Source organism: Raphanus sativus, chromosome 2 (genome assembly GCF_000801105.2).
Source record: "Raphanus sativus cultivar WK10039 chromosome 2, ASM80110v3, whole genome shotgun sequence".
In the NCBI taxonomy this organism is placed as follows: Eukaryota; Viridiplantae; Streptophyta; class Magnoliopsida; order Brassicales; family Brassicaceae; genus Raphanus; species Raphanus sativus.
Window position 1 is genome coordinate 26,652,503 of NC_079512.1, and position 16,517 is coordinate 26,669,019.

The window sequence follows — 16,517 nt, forward strand, 5'->3', positions numbered from 1 at the left end:
ATGTCAATTATTGTATATTTGTTTATAAAATATTTGATGCGTGTGTATTATATGATACTTGGCTGTTCGTAACTTTGTAAGTTTGCTTGAGTATTGATTGTAAGACAATAAAATCGCAAAATGAAGTGGAGTGAAGAGTATTAGAAGTTTTGAGGTTGTCGTGATTTATAATTTGATAATCTTGTTTACATCTTAAAATAAACTTGCTCTGCGTCTCAAGAATCATATGATATCCATTAGTTTCATATCAGTCAAACCAGACTATTCTTAATCTAGTACTAGATTTTGACCCGCCCTTCGAAAGCGCGGATATTATTTTTTACTTTTATAAAATATATTATTTGTTTGTAATTATTTAATATATTTTTATCTTAGTAAAACTTTATTTATAATAAATTCGACACATAGAGTGTCTCTAGTAAACTATATGTTTGTCTGGCTCTATTTTATTCCTTCTCCAATCAACATATTTATTTGGTTTGTTGTTAAAATAAATGATTTTAGAACGCAACTGTACAATACTTTTACATTGATATTTTGTTTAAATAATGTGACATATTTCTATATTACTTAAATATTTACATTGTAATTTAAATTTGTATACAAATCAATATATGTGTAGTTTGTGGTTAAAAGAAATGATTTTGAATCCAAATGTACACTACTTTTATATTGATTTCTTTTTCGGTTCATATAAATATTTTAAATATATTTATTTCAACTGAACTAACTAATATTTTAAATCCAAATCAATATATGTGTAGTTTGTGTAATTTGTATACAAATCAATATATATGGGCCAATTTAACAAAATATTAGTTAGTTCATAATATAACTAACGATATTCAAAAGATCTGGACCGAATAAAGTTATATGACTATTTTTGTTATAAATATCAGAACCCGTTTTAGATACATTGGTTATTTAGATATTTTAAGGTTCCTACCAGATCCAGAATGACCAACCTCAAAATCCACACATAATTTTATATTATTCAAGCGGGATTTGGTTTCAAACCAAAAAAAAGGATACCTGAAAAAAACACCATGTACCTAAATGGACAAATAATCTAACTATTTTATAAATTAATAAAAAACTCTTTCTATGTGTTTGGCTAAATTAAATGAAATATAAAAAGTTTTTTTATCAAGTAAAATAATTATATGGAGTAAAAATTAAATGGTAATAAATGTAACACATTTTAATTATTTTGATTTTAAGTTATTATTTTATTCACAAAAACATATCTTTGAACTATATTTTTAGGTACGTAATTTTCCACCGATTGAAACTAAAATAAAAATATTTTAGTAAAATAAACTAAACTAAACGTTTAATCATATGTAAAACGTAATATTGATTAACTAATAAATAAAAATATGTTATTCATGTTTCTAAACAATTCTCATTTGTTATTAATTTATTAAAAATACAATGGCTAAATGTGTAAATAAAAGAAAATACACATCTCTACTATTCATGTTTCCAAACATATCTCGTTTATTCTACTATCCATGTTTCCAAATATATTTCATTTATTCTATTATCTTTGTTTCCAAACAAATTCCAAATGTACTTCAATTTTAATAATATAGATGTCTCTGAAATGACCAAGAAATGTGATGTGTTGTTGTTAACCGTCTATTCCTCAACTCTGCTTTGCACAATAATTTGATGCCATTTTGGAGAAGCGAGTGATTGTGAAGAGCAACTGCAATAAAGAACGTCCCTTAACGATGCCTTCCTTTAAGTTCCTGGCTGTTTTCGCTACCACAGGTTCTGTTTCCTTTTTCTTGGTTTGATGCATGATGCATCAACTCCTGCATTGAAGGTACTGATGAAGTAAAAACAGAGTTAACCTTGAAGCCCGACACCTGAAAAAAACAGAGATAAGAACTGATAGCTAAACCTGGATTCACGTTCGTGAATCGCCTTAGTCTATCCTCAGCCACGTGAATAGCCCGTGCGGAGCTTCTAACACCTTGAGTGATACCCTGCCTACACAAACCGAACCGAAATGGATGCCACTTACGCCTGGATTTTGTCCGAACAGAACCAGCCATACCAAACCGTTTTTTTTTCAGGTTGACTTTTGTTTTGAGTTCAGTTTGGTTTTGGTAGAATTTTCGAAAATGGTTTGGTTTTAAGTTCGGTTCAGTTCTAAGTTTTTTTCTAAAGTAAAAATAACAAAACTAACTGAAATAATCAACGTAAGCTAACTGTTAATAAATTCAATTAAAAAATATATAATTTCTTTTAAAATTTATATTGACTTCTGATCAAAAAGTCAAAACCGGTTATTTTCAGAAATGCAATTTAAATTTAAAAGCAAATTGAACTGACTTTTCTGGTTTATTTTGTTTGATGGGATTATCGTTGAACCGATAAAAAAAGCAAAAATATCTGAATTGAAATATCGAATAAACCAAAACCACATGCCTGCACTTTAACAATTCGCAAACAAGTCTTTCTGTAATTTCTGTCCACTAGATCCGAAAGGACTTAAACCGTTTCAAAATTATCCTCCTCTTTCTCATAGATGAAGTTATCCAAAATAAATATTTAATCTCAGTCGAACAGTCCGTTTTAAACTGTATCGAAACTATCCTCTTCTTTTTCATAGATGAGGTTACCCAAAATAAACATTCCATCTCAACATATGCAATGCTGAGAGATTCTTGTTACACGCCTATAATCCCATATGATTTTTAAGACTCCACATTAATTAATGGTTTAATTAGCTAAACCACCGCATACTACTATTTAATCGGACAACAACGCGTTGGCTTGCTATTGGTCCAGAATCATTACAACCCAGGAATCAATTAGGCTTTCGTCAAGTAGCCAGCCCATATGAATAAGATGAGGCTTTTATTCAAGTATTGGGCCTTACAACTAATAACGCAAACCGGCGCCTTATTTTAATTTGGGGGGAAAAATTAAAAAAAAAAACCCTAATTCGTGGTTTCCGAAGAGGCGTTGATTTGAAGCAGGACAGACTGATAAACATATATTCATAAATAAATAGAAACCAAAGGAGGAGGAGTCTTCTGAAAATTCGAAATTACGGATCCACCGCCATAGATCCCTACCTTCCTCTCTCTCTCAACCTTCTTAGTCGCCGAAGCATTAGGGTTTCGAGTATTACTAGTGTTCCAATGAAGAAAGGAGCTAAGAGAAAGGGTGCTTCAAAAGCCGGCCGCAAGGGTGCTGTCGCCGAGAGCCAGAACGAAGAGGAGGTGATTGCCGAGTCTCTCGAGGCTGTTTCTACGGAGGAGGAGAGTCAACAGCCTAAGGAAGATGTCGCCGCCGCCGACGACGAGAACGGAGAGGAAGACAAAGAGGTGGATGAGGTGAAAGACGCGTCTTCCTCTCAGCAAAAGGAGGACGAGGGAGAAGATAAGAAGAAGCCTGCTGCTGGTAAGCGAAAGAGAGGGGCCGCGAAGAAGAAGGAGAGTGAAGGGAAAGATGAGAAGAAGAAGAAGGAGGCGGCGGCGGCTCCGAGAGGGAAGAAAGCAAGAGTGAGCAAACCACAGGAAGAGCCTGAGTACTTGGAGGATGAACGTAATCTGGTAATGCTTCATCATAAACTTGGATTATAAGAGCTATTGGTTGCATATATAACTATTTTAGATGGAGTATAAGAATAGTATGATACGCTTATCTCTTCGAGTACAATTGTTTGCCATATATGGTATATATACGCCACTTCAAGCATGAGTTTACTGAAGAGGCAATCTTATAATGGAATGGTGTGTGAAGTTTTTCAGTGTTAATTATCTCTTATCAAAACGATTGTTTTTGTTTTTTTTTTTTTTTCAGGAGGGGTTGTGGAAAGCTGCATTTCCAGTTGGAACTGAGGTATCTTTGTTTTTAGGAATTTGGCTTCAGTTACTGACTCTCTATTTATGTTTTTATTTTATTTTTGCTTATGGTTTTGTTCATTTGTGGTGGCAGTGGGACCAATTAGATGCACTTTATGAATTCAATTGGGACTTCAAACATCTTGAAGTAAGTTGTTTTTTTTTTAATCGTGAAGAGTTGTTTTGTTTACATTCTCCATTTGTTGAGTCGAGAGGGTTCTCAGGGTTGACGAGATTCTGATAACTTTGTTATTTTGTTGTATGCCAGGAAGCATTGGAGGAGGAAGATGGATTGCTCTACGGGAAGAAAGTCTTTCTTTTTGGTTCTACTGAACGTAAGCTCTTTCTTCTTCTTCTTCTTCTTCTTCTGATTATTGATATTTGGAGCTATATGCCTGTCTCTTATCCTTTTCAAAACATGTTAAGCACTTGTGATAACTTTTTTCTATGTTCCCTGTTTAATATTCTTTCTTTTTTTAATCTTTACAGCCCAGTTAGTCCCATATAAAGGCGTAAACAAGATTCTCCATGTCCCAGCTGTTGTTGCTGTAAGTTTATTGTTTAAACCACTATCAATGTTTGGTTGATCTCTGGATTTAAAATCATATATCATTTCTCTTGGTTAAATAATTTATCCATTCTGTATTTGCAGGTTGAATCACCCTTCCCACCTTCAGATAAGATTGGAATCACGTCTGTTCAGAGAGAAGTGGAGGAAATCATTCCAATGAAGACGATGAAAATGGATTGGCTTCCTTACATTCCAGTTGACAAAAGGTACTTTGACCATGAGTTCCACTTGCATCTGAACTCATTTGGTGGGATGGTCTAAACCAGTGACCGCAGAAAAGAAGATTACGTATCGTACTATGCTTGCTTTTAATGTTTACCAGCATTTGCTAACTACCTTTGATTTGTTGTTCCTGCAGAGGTAGACAAGTTGATAGGATGGACTTTCAAATTTTTGTCTTGGGCTGTACCCGGAGGAGGTAAGTAAATATGTCTCGTCTTTCTCTTCTTAGTGTCAGTTTACTGATAAGAGTTAAAAGATCGGTGTTCACTTGCCATGAAGGGATTTTGAGTTGCATTCCATATGATACGGAAATTAGAACATGAAGCATGGCTTCACGTAGCTCTACCATTTGAAAGTGTGATGAGTCAGTTTGCATCGTTAGCTCCCTCATACCTTGCCTAGTAATTTGTTGTTAGGGTACAGGATTTTATGTATGTGTCTTTATTGCAAATCTGTGTTCTCATAGAGATAGTATTGTTTTGAATCTACGAGTTCTGGTTTATTGAATTTGCTTTGTATTATATCTGCAGAGCTGCTCTCAGACACATGAAGGAAGATCTCGTCAAGAAGTACGAGTATTGCCTTCCTTGTGAGTTTTATTTCCTCACTACCACTATCAGTTAACATGGCAGGCTATTAGTTTTATTCCCTGTTATGTACGTGGTATGCAACAACAAATCTAATATCTCTTCGTCTTCTTTTTTTTTTTTGCTTTGTAGATTTCTATCAGCCATTTAAGGAAGAAGAACTCGAACAGAGTACTGAGGTTCAAATAATGTTCCCCTCTGAACCGCCGGTAAGTTAGGGGCACATTGCTTAGGGTCTTTTTTTGATAATCAAGCTTTAACATTCTATTTGTGCAGGTTGTATGTGAGTTTGACTGGGAGCTTGACGAACTTGAGGTGTGTGCCTTTAGCTTTTCTGTAACAAGGAAACTTGAAAATTACTTATTCATTTGGTCCAAAAGCATTTTCGTCTTTGCACAGCTTCTTCCTTGTGTATTCTTGCATTCATTGTATGGTGTTTTGTGCATGTATCTCAGGAATTTGTCGATAAACTGATTGAAGACGAAGCCTTACCTGCAGAACAAAAGGATGAATTCAAAGTGAGTGGAGCTGTATAACTCAGTAATCACAGTTCATGACGGTTGAGGATTTCTCTAAGTTAAGTTTTTTATTTTTCTCAGGAATATGTGAAAGAGCAAGTTCGAGCTGCAAAGAAAGCTAATAGAGAGGTAAACTATAACCTAACCAAGATGGATTGATACATATGATGAGCTACTTTTAATAAAACTGTTTTGCTTACGGAATGATACTTGCAGGCCAGAGAAGCTCGAAAGAAAGCAATTGAAGACATGAGCGAAGAGACTAAACAAGCCTTTCAAAGCATGAAGTTCTACAAATTCTACCCTCTGCCTTCACCAGAAACACCAGATGTCTCTGGTGTCAAGGTAAGAACAAAAAAGGTGAAAAACAGTATCTGCAAAAAGACGTTTTTGAGTTCCTAAACTGTGAATCTTGTTTGCCTTTTTTTTTTGCAGTCTCCGTTTATCAACAGATACTATGGAAAGGCTAATGAAGTCCTTTGATTGTCAGATCTTGAGAACCCAGAATAGCATTTTTCCTTGGCAGCTTCAGCAGAAATGAAACTTATAGTTTGATCACAAGTGCTCTCAGAAACTCTTTGAGCTTTATTCATAGTTAAAAAAGACGAGTATGGACGAGGCAATGTATTATTTGTCAGTAATGAGTTTTTATTATCCTCCAATAATAAATCCAGCGATCCATAATTCTACCCTTGATTTTTTTTCTTAATTTGCAGTGGCATTCACAAATAAAATTATTAGATTAGTCGTGATCACATTTATATTTTTGTTAATAATTTTTTCCTATCCTTGTAAAGGTCGAAGAAAGGCTAATCCCTATTTTTCTAACACAAAAAAATTGAGTTTGGTTATTGATTTTCTAAAATATTTCCTTTCATCTTATGGACTATATATTATTATGTTTAATTAAATTTGACTTTTTATTCTACAATTCCATTGTTATTAGAAATCATCACACTAAAATCATATATACGACATGCAAAGCATACATAAGCTATACACATTTACGTTGGCTGATTATATTTACAACTTTCCTCAAATAGTTCCTTTAACCGCACGACAAGGATCATATCATATAAGTAGCTTATGTTCTTGTTCTTGTCCGAAATCCACTCACTAGCAAACACCATTCTTAATTCTTAGTAGTCTCAAACCTTTCTTGAAATCAAATCTCCTTGACTACGTTGGTTCACGTTGCCGAGTCGCCCAACTCGAGCTTAAAGCTCTTAACCGTTGGAAATACTCACCTAACGCTAACAATCCCCTAGCCGCTTGTCTCGTGGTTAAGATCCGATGCATCTGTTGCAACGTCTCATGTCTTAGATGATCAGCCTAACAACATAAAAAAACAACAGTTTAAGAAAACAACTCAAGAAACACAGTTCTTGTCCTAATAATTTAAATCTTCTTGTCTTACCTGATTCACAAAGCTGACCAAAGCCTCTAGTCTCTCCATAGCACAAGTTATCTGAGGAATATAACTTCCTTCACCGAGATTCCCAGCCGCTACACTATCTGCTAGTGTATGCTGCAACTTCTCCATACCTTGAGACACAGCATCTTCCGCTTGTTGACATGATTGCCTCAAATTACACACATCCAATACTTGTTGATCCATCAAAGGATCAAAATGTGGTAACAGAACCTAACCACAAACAGAGAACATCTATATTGTGAGAAAAGCCATAATTCTATGGACAAAACCAGGGTCGGTCCTGCTAGTGAAGCATTGGTCTATAGCCCTTAATTTTTTTTTTAAAGAAATTGCATATAAACAGGTTTCCAAATTTGTAACATTTTTTTTTTATATGAACCCTAACTAAATTGTCTATAGTTCTCAAAATCTTAAAACCAACCATGGATGAAACACGAGTTTATTGATTACCTTCAGAAGCTCTGAGGGTCTGAACCCACCTATCCACAAGAAGAACCTCTCTGCTGAAGTTTTCCACATCCCAGACATAATGTAAAAGACATCGATCTTTGCAGCAGCTGACTTCATTCGGAAGAGTTGAAAGTAATGTTTCATGGCATTGTCAACTAGCAAACGAAGCTCTACATCACTAACTTGTCCGTGTAAAACCGTTCTTAGCTCGGTTATTTGCCTATTTTGTTCTTGCACCCAGTGTCCATATTCCATCTCAAATGCTACAATCCCTAACAACAACAACAACAACAACAACAAAACCAGTGCAGTCTCAAATTACTTTTTTAGGTTCTGTTCAGAAAAAAATATTAACTGTATTTTAACAATGTAATGATCTAATTTTAAAAGTTAATAACTCCATCTATATATGTGTGACGTTTGAAATTATAAGCTTTAGATTTATCGGTATATCTGAAAATTTTAAGTTTTAAACCATAATTTATTTATTCGTGTTCAAAAAAAAAAAAAAAAAACCATAATTTATTTATGCATTTTTGAGAAGTTCTTAATTTTTTATTTTTTTTAGATGGCCCTGACAGAAACCCCAAATATTATTTTGAGAGAGATAGCTAGGAACTAGCCAGAAAGCTGAAAAGATTCAAACCTGAGCTCATCTTGTCAGAGAAACCAAGAGCATTAGTATCTACTCGGTTTCCTTCATAGAAACCCTGTTGTCTAGCACGATTAAGTTCTTGCTCTAAGTGAATTAGCTTCAACCTGCTTGTCTCTAGCTGCTGAACATAAGCCTGAAAGACAAAGATTCTAAAAGGTAAATATAACAATTAACAATAAAAAAAAAACATAACTATTTCACGAGGCTTTATACTTTTTTGCGCAGACGACTTTTCCTAGCTGCCTCTCGGTTCTGTGCTAGCCGTCTCCGCGTCTGTGAAGAGATCAAAGATTCAAATTAGTTTACAAAAAAAGCTCCAACGAATTTAAGATTAAAAAAAAAACAAATGAGATATGATAAGTTACCTTGTCAGGATGTCTAGAAGTGGAAGCCTCTTGGTCAAACTTGTGAGGAGTTCCATTAGAAGTATCCTCTGACTGAAACAAAGATGAAAAGGAACCATTAATTAGTTTCTGAAATTTATCTGAGATAAGAACTTTGAAAGTACCAAGCTGTCTGGTTTTCCATTCGTGGGGATGACGATAGAGTTAGGTGTGTAGATGCCTCCATTGTTCTTGAAACTCTCTTCCCACATACTGACTTGGCTGAGAGTAGTAGTCTCGTATATTTCAAACCTTCTCGGTGGAACAACATGTGTTGAAGTTGTATTCATGTTTCCTCAACTAGCAAAAGCAACAAGAGATACATTTATAACCCTCAAGACCAAAATCAAAGAACTACAAAGTTACATACAAAGATCACAAGTTAAGCTTTATGTAAGAGATTTGAAGCTAGAAGAAAAGGAAAGGTTGTTGGCTTATAAGTTATTTTCCATCACTCAATACGTCAACGCTACCTCTCCTCTCTACTTGTATAAGCTCCATTGATAAGGCAAAGCACCTGACTCATATACACCCTAGAAACACTATTTTTTGCTGGTGATTTTTCTTTTTTGAAAGGTTGTCAATTAGATGAAAGAAAATTGAAATTTGTGCCAAAAAAGAAAAACAGACCAAACTCTAATGTCAGTGTCAGTTATTGGAACACACAGTGTCTTCTTCTTTAGGCTATTGATGGTGGACCATCTTAAACACCTCCCAATAAGGGGAAAAAAATATACATCACTGATTTGATATGAACGTTCTGTTTCTAGCAAAAAAGTCAAGATTCTATTGAAAGGCAAGCTCGTAGAAGAAGAGACACATAACCAAATATCACATAGGTGATAGGTACGAGCTGGTTTCATAAACGACAGTAAACCCTAATCCAGAAAACCAAAGAAAGAGTAATCATCAGAGTTAGTTGACTCTTTCATCATTCAAGGTGATACAGTAAGTGACTGGAACAGAGTAGATCAAACAAAAACAAAGGGCATAACAGAGGAAGAAGAAAGAGAGATCCGAAGCCGAACCTTCTTGTCGTCTTTTGCGTCAAAAGGGAGTGAACTTTTCCCGCGGAAACCATGAAGTAACCCAAAAGCAAATGAACTTTTTCAAACCTGACGCAAAGCCAAGAAAAACGTAGTTCAGATCGGTCTGATAAAATCTCTCTCTGGTCTGATCATCCCGAGGAGGAGGAAGAAGAATCATGCGAGAGCACGATAACTTCTAAGAGAGACATGATTCTTTTAATTTTTAATAAAATCTTAATAAATTGTAAACTTCTTTCTCTTTTTTTTTGTTTCTTTCTTTTAGTTGGTTGGTTCTTCGGTGAGTTTTTGTCTCTAAGCAATAGGCAAATACCAAAGTAAAAAAAAAGCAATATTTTACGTGTATAAGTTTAACATTTGTTTGTGGTTATTCTCTTTTGTTTTATTCTCTCGTTTGTCATCATCCTCCACTACTTCTTTGATGTGCGCAACAAGTAGATTTCGAATTTCTTAAAGCAGACCAACTTTTTCCTTTTCTTCAGTAATAATATTTATGTTTGAATTATTATCTTTGTTACTCGTCCAAGAATATATTATTATCCACTATAATATTATTATCTTTGCTTTACCAAGCAGAGCTCATGTAATGTAATTTCTTTTAGCATTTTTTGAAACTATCTTTTATCATTTTTAAGGTATGATGATATGTTTACGCTAAAACTAGTATTATTATTTGTTCTTATTAGAAATTTATTGGCTTAGATCGAATGGAAAATAATATTTAATTATAAAACAAATGATGCCAGCTAAAAGATTCACATATTCGTCTTATTGGTATATCCCCTATATATTAAAGGAGAAGCATTTTTAAGGCTTTCCTTAAACGATTTTTGTGAGAATGCATGAGAAGGCTCGGATCCACGTGTCACTCTGTGAGCGATTTGAAAAAAAACACAACATTTAATGCTTAACTTTCTTTCCTTTTTTGCTTAAATAACAAAGGAACATAACAAATTTTTTTTTTCATAGCTTTGACGTCAAACGACAAGAAACAACCACAATAACAACATATAGTTTCAATTCCCATCTCAACAAAAGGATATAGATCGTACTAAACTCACCACCACGAACCAGAAACACTTAGAAGCATTTTCGGTGAAATTTCTCTGTTTCTATTTAATGTCTCTTTGTCTCTCTGAAACACTACTTGAATGTTTTCTCTGCGTACGTAAACGTACGTATCTTGCTTTAATTTTAGTTGTCAAGGTAACTAAGCGAGGAGGAAGAGACGGTGTAAATACAAGGAGGCGCGAGGATGTAAAGGAACAACCATTGTTCATAGCGAACATAACCCAAAGCGAGACGTGTTCTTCTGAGTTCCCTTATGCATTGCCATACCATCTTGCATTAGAGAATGGAGAGGAGAGGAAGCTTGATTCAACGTTAGCATACGCTATGCAAGCATTGAAGGTTGCAGCAGAGTCTGGTCTTCAAGTATGGTTGCTTCTGGCTCGGGTTTTATCGTGGATACAGCGCTTAACGAGACAGGGAAGTGGGAACAAGGGAAGCTGTTACGTCTGAATGCAAAGGTTCGTGTAGCCAAAGGAGAAGTTAAGGATGCTATTGAAACTTACGCACAACTTCTTGCACTCCTTCGGGTTCAAATCATGAAGCTTTAGTTCTGTAAAGAAAAATCCAAAGGGATGTGATGTAGAGGGTTTAGAAGTCTTGAGCTTGGGACGTGGAATGATTTTGCTCATATATATATAAACCTCTCGCAATGGGATGACGCAGAGACATGAGCAAGATCATGACAATCGTGTTGATGAGTTATATATATAAACCTCGCGCAATTGCCTCTGTTTCTTCTCCGCATCGTCTCAGTTTCTTCTCAGTTTCTTCTCAGTATCTTCTCTGTTTTTTTACGTAAATATATAGTTTTGCGGTCAGTTGATGAGTTGCGAGGTTGGTTGGTCGAGGTCTCTCTTAGGTTTTGTTAATGATCAACTATATAAAATGAAGAGATAATGACTTCATACAATCTGTTTTTGTTATCAATTCATGCACGTTCCTTTGCCTTTTTAATTCATGCAAGAACGGTTTTGTTAATTGATGAGTTTGGTCTGTTAGAATAACATAATCTTCAAACACATTTTTTATTTAATAACATGGACATTATCGTGACGACCATCTATGTTTGAATAACATAATCTTCAGATGGTATATCAGAACGATATAAAGGAACTCCATGGTATACAGATGAAGAAGAAGAAGAAGATCGAGAACAATTGTTTACGTTATGAACTTTGTATATATCTAACTCTTTTATTAATCTTCGACCTTGGTATTTTTGGTATTTTTGGCGTTTTGTGTGGGATTTATTTGAGGACCTTTTTATTAATTAAAATTAACAATTTTTTAAGTAGAGATAACAATATTTATTTTCTTGCTTAACAAGTTTCAAATATCTACGAAAAGAAGAAAATTTCATAAAAAAAATAACTAATATAAGCTCGCTCTTCTTGATCGGAAGATGGCTACCGCTACGGAGATAGCGAAGAGGATACATGTTAAAGCGAAGATGAGGCATATCACCGGGACGTCGTTGTTGTTGTTGTCTCTCTTTGAGAGGAGTAACAGATGAAGTCTTGATTCGGGTGGGTTGTGTTGAACCCGCAGACTATGTTCTTGACCCGACAGTCTCTGCATTTAGCGAAGTACGGGTCTCGAAACATTGTAGCATTTGTTTTCACAAACAATAACAGTTTGACACAAGCGATAACACATTCTATACAAACTATAAGAGTTCTTACTACAGTCTCCCATTGTCAAGTATGCTTTACGAGTCATTCTCATGTAGTACACGTAAATTTTAAAGCGAATGAAATACTACAATTTTATTACACATGAATTTTAATAATATGGTTAAGATTTTTAAACCGATATCAATGAATTCTACCCATCCCGAATTAGACCGGCTAGCATTAACGTTTAGACAATATTTATATTTTATGAGTGATTAGCAAGGTAAATTGATGATACTAAATGTCATATATTTCACATTTTTTGTTATGGAAATTTATATATCTAAGAGTGATTGGCAAGGTAAAAATATTTTTCATTTAATACGATATTATACCAAGATACCACATTTATTGAATTAGGTTTAGTAAACCTATATAAGACTCACTGCTCCACATAATTTTATTTATTCACTACACCCGAAACATTAACAAGTTTATCTCATTCTCCTATAATGGTTGCGGTAACTTATGTGTCTGATTTGAAACTATTCAAGTCAATGTGGAAGATTATGGTTAAGATCCTTTATTTGTGGAAGCAATATTCTGCTGGTAGTGGTCTAACTATTGAAATGGTTTTTATCGACTCCAATGTAGGCATCTTTACTCTTCACCTGAATACATTTTATAAATTTCGTTTTCTTTATTTAAACATGTCTAAGTTTCGAGTTTTTTTTATTTCGTAGGTTGTGAAGATGTTTTATGCAGACCAAACTGAAAAATAAATGTTAAAACATAATGCTTGATTGTTAAAATTCATTGGCCATATGTTTAATACATTGTAAGAATTAAACTCAGCAGGTTCAATGTGTAGATATATTAATGTTATTGTTTATGTATATATTTTTATACAACGATTTATGTATATAATTTAATTGTCATTATTAAAAAAATATTTTGTAATGACTAAGTATATTTTATATTTAATTAATTTTAATTTAAAAATTAAAACTTTCATTTGTTATATGAACAAACATTTCTTTCAATATTAGTTAACGCTATATGTATATAGCGATGAAACACTTTTAAAAAAAATTACATACACACAAATATGCACATTAAAGTTAGTACTTATATAACAAAATGTGAGGTGAAGATTCTAAATCAGGCGTAATATAGAATATTATTATTTTAAAATCTTCATTTCACCATTAACCAAATTGTAATGAAATGAATTGTTTTATAGGCATCTTAGTTTTCTTCAACAGTTATATAAATTTGATTTTATTATGATTTTTTCATAATTTATAATATGAAACGATTGGTTTATATTAGAATTGTCTAAAATTCAAAGAACATGAAATCAAACAAATACAAATAGTCTTTAGTTTATCACTAAAACCCCAAAAATCTCAACCATTTTAACCGAATAAACAAAATAAATATGAATTTAGAATGTATCTATATCATAGGATCTTAAAACCCGAAAACAACCCAAAACTAAACTGATATCCAAAATAAATATACCTAACGTCTTAATATCTTAAAAATAATCTCATCCCGTGCAAGGCACGGGTTATCAGAGATTCTCGGATGAATATACGTTCACATTAAACTAGACACTCATTTCTTAAAAAAATGTTACCATCGGTTGCTTACATAATTGGTTTGATTTGCACAGCTCTAACTCTAACTACATAATGCATCATCAATTATCTTAAACAAAAAGTAAATATAATTTTGAAATCTACATATAGAAAGACATATATGAATAATACTAATGGGTTTCATTCCATTCTTGTCAGTAAGTTGTATATATTTTTCCTTATAGAGAGAGCTTGTGAATATATTTATTTTCTCGAAAGGATTTTTATAAAAATAAAAAATATATATAGAAGAAACAGGAAATAAATAAATAGTTCAGAATTTCAGGTGTGACTCTTTTCTTTAAACTAAGAGATAACGCACAAATAAGGCAACAAACCTTTCTTCTTTCTTCAACAATAAAAACATGGCTTACACCACCAGACCAGACCCTGCAAAAAAAGAGAGAAGAAAACGTGACCTTCCCATCCATGTAGAGAGAGAGAGAGAGAGAGAGAGAGAGAGAGAGAGAGATTTAGTGTTTAGGGTATACCCAAAGGTTTACAGTTTAGTGTTTAGGATTTATCCAAGGGTTTAGGGTATATCCAAGAATTTAGGGTTTAGTGTTTGGATTTTTACCCAAGGGTTTAAGCTTTGTCGAAAGGTTTAGGGTATAGTGTTTAGTGTTTATGATTTATTTTTTTCTGACGGTTTTAAAATTGTTAAAAAAATTTCATCTTTTGGCAGCTACTAATATTTTTCATTTATTTTAAAAACTTCACAAATTATTATTATTTTATTTATTATATTTAAAAAAAATTGTACATTAATTTGCAAACTATGATTAGTTGGTAATTCACCCAAGAAAAATTCATAATCCCCTATATATTAAAGGAGAAGCATTTTTAAGGCTTACCTTAAACGATTTTGCATTTTTAAGACTTTCCTTAAACGATTTTGGTGAGAATGCATGAGAAGGCTCGGATCCACGTGTCACTCTGTGAGGGAGTTTAAGAAAAACGGAACATTTAATTCCTTGCTTTATTTCCTTATTTGGATCCAAAACACAAGAACGTAACCCATTTTTTTTTTCATTCATGCGAAACTTTGTCAATGGATCCCGAGCAGCACATTGCCAATGGATCCAAAACACAAGAACGTAACCCATATCTTTTTTATCTTCTCCCGCTATGAAGCTCGCCACTAGCCTCAGCTCCAAGTTCTTCCGTCTCAGCCCTAAACGTCTCTTCCGCTCCAAGTCCAAGTCCTCCGTCTCAAGATCCGAACCTTCTTCCTTCAGCTCCGGCTCTTCATCATCCGACGGCTCGTACAGTGACCTCAAGCCAGGTCCCGCGGCTACTCCCGTCAGCGTCCTCCCCGGAGAACAAGATTTTTACTCCGAGCTGGTCCAGGCCTTTAAGCTCATAGACCGTGACGACGACGGCGTGGTCTCGAGAAGAGACCTAGCCGCACTGCTTAGCAGGCTTAGCCCTGAGCCTCCGAGTCAAGAAGAGGTCACTCTGATGCTTCAAGAAGTCGATGGAGGAGACCAAGAAGGTTGTATCAGCCTCGAGGAGCTTGCTAGCCGCGTGGCGGGAGCCTCCTCTGACTCTGATGAAGACTCTGTTGTCGAGATGAGAGAGGTGTTTGAGTTTTTCGACGTGGATCACGACGGGAGGATATCGGCGGAGGAGTTGCATAGAGTTTTTGGAGTTATCGGAGACGAGCGGTGCACGTTAGATGAGTGTGTCCGTATGATAGCGACCGTTGACGGGAACGGTGACGGTTTTGTTTGCTTCCGTGACTTTTGCCGCATGATGCAGCTTCAAGGTCCAGCGATGAGTGAATGATCAAATCATTGAGTCATGTTTGTATGATTGATGATGATAATGACATCGTTACGCATTATTTTATATTACTGTAATAATTTCTATTTTGCGGTGGGTATAATTTTGTCACGGCAAAGCACTTCAAATTTTCATAACTGCTTTTTGCTGATTACTTCTTGAATTTGAATCTGTTGGCATCACAGAAAAGAAAGTCCATCTCCAGATTGTTCTGTTACAGATAGCAATTCTAATTCAGATAACACACCTTATAGTAAGACACATAACACATCAATTGCTACATTACTTCAAAACAGTTTGAACTACAAGTATGTATTAAAGCTTACAATGTTTCACCATCACTCAAATGTAGGTTATAACTAAAAAACATTCCCATATAAATCAAAATTGTGGTAGCTAAAAGATAATCAATGAATTAAAAGAATGTTTACATTTTTATATTTAGAAAAAAAGGTTTAGGATGAAGGGGATACCAAGAGAGAGATAGAGATAGAGAGAGAGAGAGAGAGATTTGGTGTTTAAAGTATACCCAAAGGTTTACAGTTTAGTGTGTAAGATTTACCCAAGGATTTAGGATATATCCAAGAATTTAAGGTTTAGTGTTTGGATTTTTACCCAAAGGTTTAAGTTTTATCCAAGGGTTTAGGGTATAGTGTTTAGTGTTTATGATTTACT

General features: G+C 34.3%; 3 protein-coding genes across 6 annotated transcripts; 2 read left to right on the forward strand and 1 right to left on the reverse strand.

Moving 5' to 3' along the window:
• Nucleotides 1-2,974: 2,974 nt before the first annotated feature.
• Nucleotides 2,975-6,452, forward strand: LOC108842793 (protein HEAT INTOLERANT 4). The gene is made up of 14 exons (XM_018615815.2): nt 2,975-3,572; nt 3,823-3,861; nt 3,958-4,011; nt 4,132-4,198; nt 4,353-4,411; nt 4,516-4,640; nt 4,793-4,852; nt 5,187-5,245; nt 5,376-5,452; nt 5,520-5,558; nt 5,699-5,761; nt 5,843-5,890; nt 5,978-6,106; nt 6,197-6,452. The coding sequence occupies exons 1-14, from the start codon at nt 3,159-3,161 to the stop codon at nt 6,242-6,244; spliced, it is 1,281 nt and encodes a 426-aa protein (XP_018471317.2). The 5' UTR covers nt 2,975-3,158; the 3' UTR covers nt 6,245-6,452.
• Nucleotides 6,453-6,697: 245 nt separating this feature from the next.
• LOC108842794 (transcription factor TGA4) lies at nt 6,698-10,014 on the reverse strand. 4 transcript variants are annotated; one of them, XM_057002821.1, is made up of 9 exons: nt 9,713-10,012; nt 9,158-9,562; nt 8,810-8,984; nt 8,667-8,738; nt 8,515-8,574; nt 8,293-8,434; nt 7,647-7,918; nt 7,179-7,406; nt 6,698-7,093 (listed from the first exon to the last, which is right to left on the reverse strand). In XM_057002821.1, the coding sequence occupies exons 3-9, from the start codon at nt 8,972-8,974 to the stop codon at nt 6,941-6,943; spliced, it is 1,092 nt and encodes a 363-aa protein (XP_056858801.1). In that variant the 5' UTR covers nt 8,975-8,984; nt 9,158-9,562; nt 9,713-10,012; the 3' UTR covers nt 6,698-6,940. The 4 variants fall into 4 exon arrangements, with proteins under 4 accessions (XP_056858801.1, XP_056858800.1, XP_018471323.1 ...); XM_057002820.1 differs by having other exon boundaries at nt 9,055-9,562; XM_018615821.2 differs by lacking the exon at nt 9,158-9,562 and having other exon boundaries at nt 7,647-7,909; nt 9,713-10,014.
• Nucleotides 10,015-15,086: 5,072 nt separating this feature from the next.
• Nucleotides 15,087-15,993, forward strand: LOC130507948 (probable calcium-binding protein CML35). Its single transcript, XM_057002822.1, has one exon. It carries the CDS (start codon nt 15,186-15,188, stop codon nt 15,843-15,845), a length of 660 nt encoding a protein of 219 aa, XP_056858802.1. The 5' UTR covers nt 15,087-15,185; the 3' UTR covers nt 15,846-15,993.
• Nucleotides 15,994-16,517: the final 524 nt, after the last annotated feature.